General features: G+C 35.7%; 1 protein-coding gene across 1 annotated transcript; it reads right to left on the bottom strand.

Annotated features, from left to right (window-relative positions):
• Positions 1-264: 264 nt before the first annotated feature.
• LOC145204972 (uncharacterized) lies at positions 265-6,959 on the bottom strand. The gene is made up of 7 exons (XM_080077591.1): positions 6,776-6,959; positions 6,395-6,465; positions 6,077-6,172; positions 5,233-5,431; positions 3,679-3,822; positions 2,132-2,311; positions 265-705 (listed from the first exon to the last, which is right to left on the bottom strand). The coding sequence occupies exons 1-7, from the start codon at positions 6,900-6,902 to the stop codon at positions 593-595; spliced, it is 930 nt and encodes a 309-aa protein (XP_079933717.1). The 5' UTR covers positions 6,903-6,959; the 3' UTR covers positions 265-592.
• Positions 6,960-14,076: the final 7,117 nt, after the last annotated feature.

The following is a 14,076-nucleotide window of genomic DNA, read 5'->3' as shown; positions in this document are numbered from 1 at the left end:
AGAATCGCTTTCGAGTTGCAGCCGTAAATCTTTATCTCCGTTTCACTTCTGCAAAATTGGCATTGCCGCAGATTCTTCGTCATTTTTTGACGCTAATTTTCGATTTTTGTTCTCCCAAGGGAATTAAAATGAAGTTTGTGGTGTAAGTTGTACACGATTCTGTCCGAGCTTACACAGGTCGCATTAATGTCTTTGCAGATATAATATATTGGGTATGAATGTGCTGCTCTTTTTACACAATAAAAGTCATAAAAAATGATTCAATTTTTGGAACTTTTTTAATTATTTATATTTTCACGTCGACAGCACATTAACAATTACGAACAATTATTCATACTGGGATCAGCGAAAGAGCGTTAAGGCGGAAAAGCGACAACGGTACACTCATATAAAATACACCAAATTTGTTTTAAGAATTTCAAATACGAAAGAGCATACACATTTATAAAGCTCTTCTGGCCATTGTATTTTTATTCCAACTTTTCGACGTCCTATACAGGTCGCCTTCATCAGGGTAAATAACACTAAATGCGTTTTACAAGGTTGAACAAAACTAAAAGTCCGAAACATGATAAATAGCCACAGAAATTGTTCAAGCAGTCTTCTTTCGATTTTCGAGCATTTTGCTGATCCAACTTCTCATGGAGTAGATTGCTATTGAAAATGAAGCTATCAGCAAACACATCATGTTGTTCTCGGTGATTCCTGCAATAAAACAAACATGCATGCAGCTGTTAATATTTTCACCAACTATAACAATAACTCCATTAAACTATGTTTTCTCACTACGTCGGTGCCAGTTTGTTGCGGCACAAGCTTGGAATCTCTGTTTTTGTGTGTTATGATGATTTTGAAGTTTTAAAAGAAATTTGTCTTTCATGATATGGCACTATCCTGATAATGGCGCCTTTTTGGGACGTCGAAACGTTGATTACTTACAAGAAAAACTGCTGACGAGGCAATATACGTTTATATACGGTTATAAAAATGTTTTTAAATTCTTTGTATTTCTTGGAACTGTTTGAGCTTAACATGACCATTCATTTATAATCCTAATAAAAATATGCCTTAATGCAAACAGAATGCAGTTGAAAACATATCATGCGTGTCGTGAGATGGCCACAGATTTATGAAATATTTTCACGGATGTATCAAAGTCGGGGTTGGAAAGCATTTTTCATAAAAGGGAATATAGTGGGGGTATTTCGGGCTACCGTTGTTTTTGCACAAAACCACAAATGCTCGAACAAATAAACCATCTATCGGCAAATTACCTTAAATTCCGTGTGAAATATAACTAGTCTAAATAATCTTAGGCCCCCCAAGGATCAAAACCTTTCACATAACAGTTTTTCGCATAAAAATTTCCCTTGAATCGCTCCATTTGACAAGACGGTGGCCGCTAATGCACATAATTGTTGAGGTTATCGGCCATTTTGGGATAAACTTTCCAGACAGGAGCCGTCTCTGCCACAATCTTTTTCGATCTTATACAAACGTAGCAGTACAGGGACCTTACTTCCGCTCGATACCCGTTTGCCCGACTAAATATTATGTATCTGTCAATATATCCGTGTTCTGTGGAAGTACTTGGAAGTTTTTCGGAATGAATATGTATTGTTTTTACCCACCGTTTGTTTTTTCTGAATATTTGTATTATCCGCCGTTATCTGTTTCGAGTTTGTCGCTAAACTACTCGAAAATTTGTGCAGTTTAGTTAAAAATTCTATCACCAAAACTGCACCAATTTCACTATTCGCATTTCTAAATTCATGTTAAAATGCGACAATGTTTTTTTTTTGACAAAATGAGTTTTCGATTCTTAGTCAAAAAATAGTGACAGGGCACCAACATTGTATTATGTCAATCTAGTTTACCTAATAAACATATATATAGCGCCAGATACTGTAATGATTAAAGTAATTTTCCTAAACCACAAAATATTCGATAAAATTTCATTGGTAATATTCATCAATTATCAAATTTTGTCCCAAAGTTGCGCCCATTACACAAGTAAATTCCAAATTGGTGACAAAAATATTGCACAGGCTTTTGATATTATCAATACAGATCAAATAAATAAGATTATTCGCATTCTGACGCAGGCTACCGCAGAAACGGATCGGCTTACCTTTATCAGAGTGATAGTTTGAGAGATAAGTTCCGGTGATCACAGCAATTATGCTGGGGTGGACTACTTTGATGTGCTCGGTGTGTCGCCCGTATGTCAGATCCAGAGCAGTGTAGCACATTTGGAAGAGAATCATGTACCACAGTCCGATGGTTGAACAAGATCCAACGCTCAGGATTCCTACAACATCCAACGGTTGTGGTTTAATAAACTGAAAATGTTTAAGCTAAGATAAACAAATTTATTAATATAGGATCAGCCCTAAAGCGTCTATGCAGACCAGCGATCACGGCACACTCACTCATAAATCACAATGCGCCAGGCCCACTGAAGGCGTTATACCGAGCCGGTCTCCTAAGCATTCCAATATTGCAATGCCAGCTAGACTCGGTATATAACGTCATGGTTTGTTATATAACTACTATTTTAACTACTGTGAAGTCACCAGCATTTTTTTAACAACGTTATTAACCAGCTCATAATATTACATAACAGCCCCAATATTTTTCTGTAGACAAATAAAAAAGGTCGTGGTGGTCTATTGTCGGTATTTTGTACTTTATTTAGTCGTAACGTTTTGAAAACTAAAACTTTCAATTTGAGCGTCGTCCATGTAAGAAAAGTTGTCTTTTTTGTGGGTGTTTTCAGTTCGACATGTGGTTACTGCAGGTCATGCCATGGAGCTCACAAAATGTCACGAGTCATTTAATTTAGCGTGATGACGTCAGAACTTCAGGTTAATGGGTTTTGACCAATGTATACGGCAATCATGACAGGCTAAAGTTGGCTTAAACGTTTTGAGTGAAATATCGACTAAACACGCGAATGGAAATAGCATTGGTGACTTGCGAACATAACATAAGCTATAAGTTGATTCCTTAATATTGATGAAGTTGATTGGCATCTAACGGTCACAACGACAGTACGTATACGCAGGTTTCTTGTGCAGCTTGGACAACTTGTACCTAGACCGGTTACGTTTTTTTTTTGCATTTTAATCAGAGTTGTAAGTCGGGTCGGTTTTGGGCTTTAGTTAAACTAGGTTTTGGGCTTTAGAGGGTTTGATTCGGTCCAGTCTTTACACTCGGTTGAGTTTGTGTTGTAATTTTTTTTGATAAATCTAACTTTAAACTTACTTTCGGGCTTCTATTTTCTGTACTCTCGGGTTTTGGAATAATTTTGACTACTAGGTGACTATTAAGAATTTTTTTGCAAAGCTGCTAATAAGTTAACTGCTTTGCCAAAAACGCTTTAGGGCTTTTCCTAATGAAGTATTGCAATTGTTTTTGCATACATATAATCATAGTCTTAGTGTGTTTTAGTCTATTAATTATCTTTAGAGAAACAACCACATTTAAATCCAGAACATAAGTATTTAGACAAGACAAGCACCTGCAACATTACTGTCATTATAGCTGCACAGAATGGCGCATCCGACGACTTTGTTTCAAACAAAAGTTTTCTATGCTTTGCCTGTTTAGCTTCACCAATTCCTTATTCAAATAGAACATACAATGGTTCACTTTGGCCAATGTAAGCCATCTTACCCATTGGGATTGCATCTTTCACGTGACTTGAAGGAGCGTACGCGATTGGATAAGCAATGGTTGACATCATTGCAGTTGTAGCCCATACGGAGTGAAATACAGATGATGGAATGACCAACAGCTTCAACAAGCGAATCGACTTAGCTGCAAAAATAAAGTTAAATTGAGTTTAATTCGCTTGGTAAAAGAAAACATAGCGACACAATTGCACTAAAACAATCACCAAGCCGGAAATAGCTGCGCAAAGTTAAAACGTTATGAAGCGCATAAAAGTGGATGGCACAATTGGTGGATAAGAGCTAAACGCGCTGCAGCTACACCGTCATTACAAGCGTGTGTCACAAGAAAGTGAGGTTGGCGCTTTGTAAAAAAGTACGTTTTATTAAGAAATTCAATATATTTGTTAAGGCCCGATCCTGCTAGATTTGTAAGTGAAGCGGGCTTTTCGTGTCGGGTTCGGGTTTAAATTTGTTTAAAATTGGCTTGACTTAACACTCAGTATCATTTGCGCAGTAATTTAACCAACTTTTAGACTTTAAACAGACTTTGACCGCAAGTGATCAATCAAGGTTTTTCAAAATAAACTTGTCTGGGAAATTAGGCTATGTGGGTTGGACTGATAAAATCGATTGTTTGATCATCAGAGAATTTAGAAAAACAGTTTGCGGCTAAAATACTGTTTGCTTTAAACACTTTTCCCGATATATGACCTTTTCTTTCTCCTACTGTTGGTTGCATTAATCACGTAGTCACACTTTTACGTTGTCAACCTGAGCACATTTTTTAGTTTAATGTTTTTGTGTGTGCATATATTCTATAGGATGGTGACGTAGTTAATCGAATATTAATTGCTAACTTTTAGGTTTCTGTTGTTGATTAATATTTAAAATTGTTTTTTTTTGTAACTCAACACCTATTTTCAACAACGATGTGTTAGATGCAGGATATCTGATTATTGTTATAATGGCATTATAATGTTAATGTGTGACATCACAAACAATTATCCAGTAGTGTTATTATTACGTCACATTCGTTTTGTGGCGTCACAAATGTGCGGTCTTTCGTTACTTCTTATGTGTTCAACTGTGACAAAACGACAGAAACATTAACTCGCCTTTTTAATGAAACAGGTCTAAAAACATATTACGTGTAAAAAACTTTGACACGTGTCAAAGAAAATCATACAGTTTTTTTAATCTTTCAAAACGTCTAGAATTTACTCCTTGGGGAAAGCTGGAAAACATCTGTGTAAATAATTATCAATAAATGTCAAATAATTTGTGTTCGGTGTCTGTATTTGGCACCTACATATCTATTTGTGGTAATTGTGACCATAATAGTCTGCGTGTACAAATAAATATAATATCGTCCCTTAAAGCCCTGGGTTTAAAATAACAAATATATCCGATTTAGAAATAGTTTATTTTTGTTGCTCTAAAAGTAACCGGTTTATATTTATTTGTTATCTATAATGCGCGTGCATAAACCTAGTGCAGCTGTTGCTTAATGGAGACAGAAATAATTTTATAATAGAGCTTAAAACTGTCCACACACCTGACAAGGGGTCGATTCCAAGGCTTTCCAGATCCGCTTTTGTGGCTTCAAGTCTCTGTGCGACTTGTGCTAGTCCCCTGTAGGACAAGAAGCAGACGAGACCAACTACTGGTACATTGATGATGTGCTGCTCTTGGTCGTAATGAAAAATCCACATTATTGTAAGGATCATACTGGCTATCCAATCCAGGTAGAATTCCTGGCAAAAAATGTTGATTAGAGTCGCATCTTTATTGTATAAAAATACCAGTGCAGTACTTCGTATCAGAGTTGGTAGTCGGGCCGGGCTTTCAGGTTTGTGTAAAACTGGTTTGATTTGGGTCTGACTTAACACACGGCACCGTTTGTGCGGTAATTTTACCAACTTTAGAACCTAATTCGGGATTTGTGATTTTGAAAAAATGGGTTCGGCCTGGGTTTTGGGCTTATATAGTTTAGGGCAGTGGTTCTCAAACTTTTTTTTTGTCACGACGCCTCTGGAAAAGTTTTCTGGACTTGCGACGCACCAGCAAATAAAGTTAATGAGAAAACTCAATATTAAAGTTGTATTTATTGATACAACAACAAACAGTTACGAAACGGAACTATTCTGCGACGCCCTTGGAAAATTGAAACGACGCACAGTTTGAGAACTACTGGTTTAGGATTATGTCTTGTACTTTCGAAGAAAACATTGTTTGATCGGTTTAAAGTCAACTATTTTTAACACAACATATATAACCAATTTCTTAAAAATCGTACTTTTTGAAACAAATATATTGGTGCTTTGCTTTTCAAACCCTATAAATTTTATTTCCAAAGTGTAATTTGTTTGAAAATTTACACATAATTAAAGTTAATGTACCTTACGAAATACTCTTGTCCCTCTGTTTCCCATTTTAATCAGCCAAGCAGCGGCCAAAATCTTTGACCCCAAAACAATTGGCCAACCGATCAGGGTCTGCAAAATAAAACCAAGTGTTAAAATTCCTTTTTGATGACACATTAAGACGAGAGGTTACTTTCGGTCAAACAGGAATAAGTCATCGAACAGCAATAAAGCACGTACGTTAGTGACGCAACAAACACAATTGTTACTGTTAACACGTAACTGTTAAACACATCAATATGGTTTACATTTTGTGAAGAAACGTATTTTTTCAGAAGAAAACAGTATTTTTACCATTGTCTTTCCCGGGGCAATATCGATGTAATACTTCTTCGAAATATCATCAGGATTGCTGTTAAAAAGTCCTAGAATACAAAATATAACTTGTAAAGTAAACATTTGCCTGCAAAAGAATGTATAATTGTTATTAAAACACAGTAGCGTTTAATCTTTTATTAACGAACAACTGAGCCATAATATACTAAAATTATTAAAAAGTTGAACAAATACCAAACAGACAAAATACACAAATGATTGCAGAAGGACATATTTCTTTCAGAGTATAGCTTTGAATAATTTTGACTTTTTAAGTTCGTCTTATACGTTACATTGTTTTAAATTTTAAATTTTTATTGTCCAAGCATCATTTTTAGGCCCAATGGGGTGAATTCTTACCCAAAGCTTTGATGGATTGCACTTTATTGTTGACAGCAAACGCCAGAATCAGTGAAAAACAGAGAAGAGTGCTTAGAAGGCTGAGTGTTACGCAGGTCCGATCACCAATGATGCTTAATATTCCCATTTTCTTGCTTTTTTTCTTACCTTTACGGAACTTAGCAGTGAAAATGTTTAGTGTTAGGCTTCTGAAATACAAAAATATTAAAGTTTAACTAAAAAAATGAAACGAATTGTTAGTATATGTAGTGAAATTTTATTCTTCGGTTCAAAATTGGTTTTAACAAACTGACATTTGGCCCTTCACGAGTTCTTAAATTTTTGAAGAGAAATATATTGTACTATTAAAATGAAAAATTATTGTTTTAAACAAAATGCATTTGAAGTCTTCGTAATTTTTTTATGTACATAATATAGTTCGTTTTATTGTCATTTTTGGCACAATTTGACAGTTAATTGTCTTCAATAGATCAACTTTGTGACCTGTTTAATAAGATACACTTTCCTATCTATTTCATTTGCTGATATTATTTCATTCTGTCTATATTTTTGACATATCTTCAACAGAACACTGTTATCAAGTTTAAAGAGCTCTTCTGGCAAATGTGGTTTTATTCCGACGTTTCGGCGTCCTATACAGGTCGTCTTCATCAGCGCATTTACCCTATACTATGCCGGGCAGCAATAGCTTATACATAGAACACTGTTATATAAGCTCTATATATAACATAGTTATCCCTAAGTATTTTCGGTTTTGTGTTAATGACAGTGTCACTTACTACAAATGACAGTAAGTTTTATTAATTTCATTGCATGAATCACAATGCCTACTACGTATTCTACTATTATTTCATCAATCAACTGTTACTAGAACAGTTCCAGGCCAATGACCAATCACGCTTTGTTTGATCACAATTCGTGGACTACAGCTGTTTACACCAAACAATACCCTCATTGTCTAACATGTTTTTTAAACCATTCTTACATTGCGTTTAAAACACAATAATCGCAATGGATTCAGCTTTTAAAAAAGGCCTAATAAGCTTAGAGCCTTAGACCATGTAATAAAAATATTTAACAGACCAAAATGTTTTTTTATTTAATAAATTCAAGTTTAGAATGCCATTAAAATAACAGAACAAGGAAAATAATATCTAAAAGTGGTTGCAAACATTTTTACTGTTGCATGTTAGTCAGCAAAACGCACGGCCACAAGCTTTTATAATAGAAACGAAAAAAAGAAAACACATAAAAAAGTATTCGAGATTCAGAACATTTGCTGAAATTTAAAGTTTAGTACCAATCAGATAAAAACATGAAAGCCCAAAGCTGCAAATCTAACTCATACTCAATGCGTATTTAAAACACGTCACATAAATCGGGCCATAAGCACCATAGGCACAATGTTACTACCCACTAAAAACGATCCACCTGTGCTAAAAATTTCAAGTATTTTTACGCAACCCTAAAGGCAAACGAACCTTTTGACAAATCAGCCCACACATACCGATGCGTTTCTTCCGTTACCTGCATATCCGTTATTGCGTCATAAAAAATACAGAAACAACGTACTGTTACGTAGAGAGTGTGACTAATTAAGCTATTGATTAGTCTCGCTACCGATCACACAGTTATGCTTATGTCATATCAACTGGTAGTAAACACATCAAACCCTATTGACAGTTTGTGCAACCTGTTTGAAAGTAGGTCAAAACACGTTGTGGGGTGGTTTGGTAAACCTACTGGCCCTGATAAGCATGATACACTATTCCTTAATGTCCAATATTTCGTCAATTACTTTTTCTAGTTTTAACTGTACTTACATGCTGAATTGTTTATTAAAAAAATCGCCTAAAATGTGTTGCAAAGCTGAAATTTAAAATAGCGCTAAAAGACTGGTAAACGTTATGAAGCCCCGACTTTACCAAAATAGCAAAATAGCAAAAAAATGTCAACAGAGTCAAAAATTCGTTATAAATTGCCGCATGTAAATGTTTTTTCAGGGGTAATTTGTGCAGTTCTGTTGTAAACAAGCTCTTTAGTCGCCATGATTTATCTCCGTGGTTTTTAACCTTTCTGGTGTAGTTTCCCAGTGACATTAATCACCAATGTCAAATTTCGCCCTCTGTTATTCTTATGATGATGTTTTGTACCGTGCATTATGAATGATTGTCTTTACTTGATTGAACATAGTTATCTTTGTGACCAAATAATCAGATTTATGACTCAGATATTGAAGTAAAACAACAACTTGGGCACCATTGACTTACACAATTTCGCTGTGCAAAATTTTCTACCGGTTATGAACCACTGTTTTAACGAATAAAGAGCAAACGTGCTACGATGGCACTTAAATAAATCACCTATTTTGCATTGCCTCGTCAGGGAAAGAATAATTCGATTTTCAAACCTTATATTTTAAAATATTTGCCAGCAAAATTCGACGACATCTGAAATAAAGTTTTTGTTGGGATAGTTTGTTTGATTCGAAAAATTAAAAAGGAGATTTTCAGGCAAATGTAACGTTACCGATCTTAAAGCTATACAACTGTTAAGTGCAAATTAAATAAAACAAAAGAGAAAAAATAAGAGAAATAAAAAATGATGGTAAAATTGGCACGATTAACATTGTGTGTTATTGAATCAAATTATGCTTTGGAATAAAATGTCGGTCCTTACTTCACAAGCCACGCACAGTTGCAATAATTTTGACATTTGCAGAAAGCCCAATGATTTATCCGCTTGTCAATTTTCTGGCAGGCTTCTTCCACACACAACCACTAAAAGGCTCATTTGAAATGTTACACAACGTCAAAGTGCGATATTTCGCTTTCGGGTTTTTCGACACAACTTAAATCGACCCTAGATTTCCGGATAAATACGAATTACTCATAGGACGACTCAATATCGTCAATCAGTCTGCGTAATCATACGTGGTCCAGTCGGGTACATTTGTTATCTTTGAAATCTTAAAACTACCTCCTTGGTTGCGCACACGATGACCACACGTGTTTACTAGCATTGCTTGCAGTGACGCAATTTCATAGGTGGGAACGTAAGTGTGACGTAAAAGTAACGATCGACAACCCAGCGAGTAAATTGCTAAAAAAAACTTCAGAATTTGTAAAGGTTTGATGACGTGTTCCGGTCTTTCGTTTTACTATGACGTCACACTACCCTGTTATTTAAACCAAAAGTCTTAATTATTCCGATTGATTATTTTCAAGATGGTACCAATAAATTTATGAATGAAGAAAAAACAAACAAATTGCCACTGTAACTAATAACTTTAAAATATAGCAATAAACTTCACAGAACAAAACCTAATTTTAAGAAAACTTCCTGTTTGAAAAAGTTGTGTCAACGAGATGTACAAATGTATCTTCTTTACAATACATGCACTTTTACTTCTGTACCCAAACTCTCAAAAAAGAAACTGGAAAAGGTGGCCCAAGGTCAAGGAACTCTGACTACGCCAGGTTGGTCCAAGACATTAGGGTTTGATAAGTTATGGGTGGAGAAAAGATGAACTATTATTTATCGAAGGGCTGAATTCGTTGTTTTCATCGACTTTACGTTTTAAAGCCTAAACGTTATTAAAAATATCAACGCGTTGGTCATCACGTCTTATTTGGGGCCATACAAATTACAATCTATGACTGTATGCAGAAGTGTTCGCGGGCCGCACAAAGGCTATACAGGAGGACCGTATTTGGCCCACGAGCCAGGGTTTGATTCGACCATTAACTATACACTCTCAAGATTTTTACCTTTCCACCAAATTTGTTTCATACAACACTAAAGTTCAAATCGACCACTCAATGATGCAAAATGCCTATAGTATGACACTTTACCGCCCAGGTTAAGAAGTTTTTAAGTAGACTAACTAATAATTTGCCTGGAAAAATGTCAAAGAACCTGCAAACTCATTTCTGACATTATTTTGACCTAATGTGTAGGAGGCGAAGTTGTAAAGCAGTGACTTGCCCGCCTCCTTGGGGAAATTCCGGTATCAAGTCTTATCTCCAAGCTAAGCGGTTAATTGAAAAGTTCATTGCTGCTAAATATGACTCATTGTTAAACTGATGACTCGGCAAGTACTGTGAGCGAGTCTAAATGACAAGTTAATTAACGAATGAAATGAAACAGGTCAATTAGTCATTGAAAAATTCCGCACATTCTGTTGCCACACATAAGCCACTTTTAGCCAAAACTTTTAAACAGGCGGCAGGGAATGCTTTACTTGCAGTTTCGCAAATTTTTTAACTTAAACTCTAAATAGTTTACGCACTGCATTACCAATATTGGGCACTAGTTATCGAAAAGAGATTTATTTTCAAAATTTCTAATGTTTTTGCAACATTGTCTTGTTACAGTTTAATCTCATGTTTAAGATTTTAAAGGTTTCTGCAAATAAACTGTTTACCAGATTATATTTCGCCTCAAACACTTTCGATATGTGGAAAATTTTTCACGACTTCTAATTCTCTAGCGTTGCTGGTGGCCAACACGCAAGATCGAAATGGTATAGCTACTAACACAAGAATTTACATACAGAACTGCTAATTTTCAAAAGGTGGCAGAACGGAGCATAGGCTTATGTCAATAATTGCTGACTCAGCAGTAAAAGCCCATGCTCCGTTGCGCCACCTTTTGGAAATTAGCAGGTCTGTATGTGAGTTATTGTGTTTGTAGATTTTTTCCGAAACGATCTCGTGATGAATTGAATCTAAACAAATCAGACCACAACCTTGACAGAGCTTTCTAATTCTGACAACTTGGTTGGTATTTTTAGGAAAGGATCAAAAATAACTGATTACAAAGCCTAAGGCACTGACTATATACAATAAAAATTCGGTTTCGGCCGAATTTAAAAGTTTTTAGAGCGGAGTATTCAGCGACAAAAACATCTAAAAAAACTTTGCAGCTTCGCTAGCCGCAACATTTGCCCATATTTGTCCTGATATAATTTATTATTTTGTATCTTGTTTGAGAAAGAACCATTTTCATAACACACATAGAAATAGTAAACCCATACTTTTGTTCACAGACGGCAAACAAATAATTTGTTACTTAGTAAAAAAGCTTAGTTTTGGCTTATTTCACACAACTTCTGACAACTCATTTCTGTTTTCCTTGCTTGCTTACGACCAAGTTAGTCAAAATAAACAATAAACATGCGTATGATCAAATAAATAATTATGCTTTACTTGAATAAGAAACCAAAAAATCTAAATCTAAACCTGTCGCAGACTTTTAAAACCCATTATTTCCTAAACACACTTGCATGACTTACACCCGTGTTTCTTAACCTTTTTTCATGTAGGCTACCTGCCCTTTCAGGTCTACATGATTTATAAACGCCCCTTCAAAACGACAAAAATCAAAATGATTTTATGTCACGTACAATATCAATGTGACAATTGATATTTTAACGCTTAAATGCCAAGAGTTAATTCATCATGATACCACTAGCTGCAGACGGGGCCCATTGCTTTCAACTTGGTACCAGTGATGGGTCAAAACTGCAAATGTACTGTTTCGTCATGCTCGGTGTATTGTGACAGTCACGCATCATTTCCAACCGCATAGTGTTTTTTACTGATTTTAATGCCCCCGTTTTTAACTCCCAGGGTCGATGCATTGTGGCATTATCATGATAATTATTATTGAAATTACGTAGCAAAACAAAGTACCAATACAGTGAATACTAACCAAACTCGCTGGATGACAAAAATGACCCAATCGTATTATTTCGTTTTAACTGCTCTACCTTCTCCCAGCGCCCCCCTCCCCCAATCGCCCAATTATTCTACAGTGCCCCCTCAATGATAGCAAATGCCCCCAGCTCCTGTCTTAAACTGTTGTTTCTTATACTCGCTTTAACCGGAAGTTTTTGAAGTTTGATGGAAAGTTTTTTAATTAACAAAGATTCTAAGTAGATGGTTGGAAGGATTAAATTGAAGAGTTCAGCGAAAGACAAGAAATTAATCTAAGGTTAGGAACCGCTCGCTTAAACGTCACACAAAGGTGTTTGTCATTAAATAATGACAACACTTCCGGATGCATTATTTGCCTAAGCGTTAATTCCAGCTACACAAACGTGAATAACTGAAACTGGTTGCAAGGAAAACGGTTATCGAAAGTATATTCAAAGAAGCGATTACCCATTATTAATTAATTATTAACGCTGCCAGCAAAAAAACAAACAAACAAGGAACTGTAATGCCTAAAACTTTCAATGCCAGTTTAATATAACCACAGTATCAGTTCTTGTATGCTGTTTAAATTTATAAATTTCATAAAGTGCCAACACCTAAAACACGGTGGTATCGAATAGTATAGCTGTTAGATCTTATTTGCCAGTAATTGCCCATTTCTATTGATTCCCGCTTTTTCACACTACAACTTGTGTTGCAATCTATTTCGTTGTGTGACGAAAAATCGTCTGTCAGTTTTGTGTGATGACGAGATGACACTGTCAGTTGGTGTGATAACACAACACAACTTGCTTTAGTTTATTTCGTTGCTGACTTCGGTTGAATTAGAAAAAACATTTATTGTCGTGTTGACAATTGTTGTATTCCTGTTTTATTTTCACGTAAAGCATGACTTATTCGTGTACTGTCGCCCAAAATAGCTTGATGTGCTCCAGTAATTGGTGCGAGTTGAACAACTGCGCTATTTACTCTCTTCGGTTACCACAACAGTTGAAACCCTTTCCTATTGTTTTCCATCGTCTCATACCGTTCTCTTTGTTCTGCATTCACATAATTCGCCTAATAAGATAGGCAAAACACCTATGTGTGTGGACTGCTGGTTAAAGGCCTTTAGGAATCGCGTTTCAATTCTCTCCTCATGTGACGTTCCGCGCTATAACCGGGGCGCGTTTACGGGACGTTACAATAGTCGTAGATCAAAAGCAACGTACAAAGAACTAAGGAGGCTATTCACATGCAAAAGAGTTTTTCAAGCATCAGGAAAATAGAAAAATAGAAAGAGTTTTTCAAGCATCAGGAAAATAGACCAAACACAACAAACAAAATGCAAACCCTAAAATCGACAGCATTTTGCAACTGTAGATTTCTTATTTGCGTATTTTTGCCGCTGATTAATAGCGATTTAGGACACTGCATAAAATGTTTGACATTCTGACAACTAACAAATGCATATTCTGTAATTAGAAGAAAGATAAATCTGCATTATCGCACCAATGCAACTACGCCCTAAACCTTCAGGCACTGCTTTGCAACAGGAAATAGGCCTAAACTGTTTATTCCATGCAGGATTTAAAGAAGCGA

This window comes from Phallusia mammillata, chromosome 8 (assembly GCF_965637545.1).
Source record: "Phallusia mammillata chromosome 8, kaPhaMamm4.hap1.1, whole genome shotgun sequence".
NCBI classification, from domain to species: domain Eukaryota; kingdom Metazoa; phylum Chordata; class Ascidiacea; order Phlebobranchia; family Ascidiidae; genus Phallusia; species Phallusia mammillata.
Note: the sequence above shows the minus strand (reverse complement) of the source record. Positions and strands in the feature narration are given on the sequence as shown.

What these genes read in the sequence shown, in the direction of transcription:
- LOC145204972 (XM_080077591.1), bottom strand. Translation starts at nt 6,902, where the DNA reads ATGGGAATATTAAGCATCATTGGTGATCGGACCTGCGTAACACTCAGC. An exon ending in GGACAAGAGTATTTCGTAAG is followed by an intron (nt 5,432 to 6,076) that starts GTACATTAACTT and finishes ATTTTTTGCCAG; the next exon opens with GAATTCTACCTGGATTGGAT. An exon ending in GAAAGATGCAATCCCAATGG is followed by an intron (nt 2,312 to 3,678) that starts GTAAGATGGCTT and finishes TGGATGTTGTAG; the next exon opens with GAATCCTGAGCGTTGGATCT.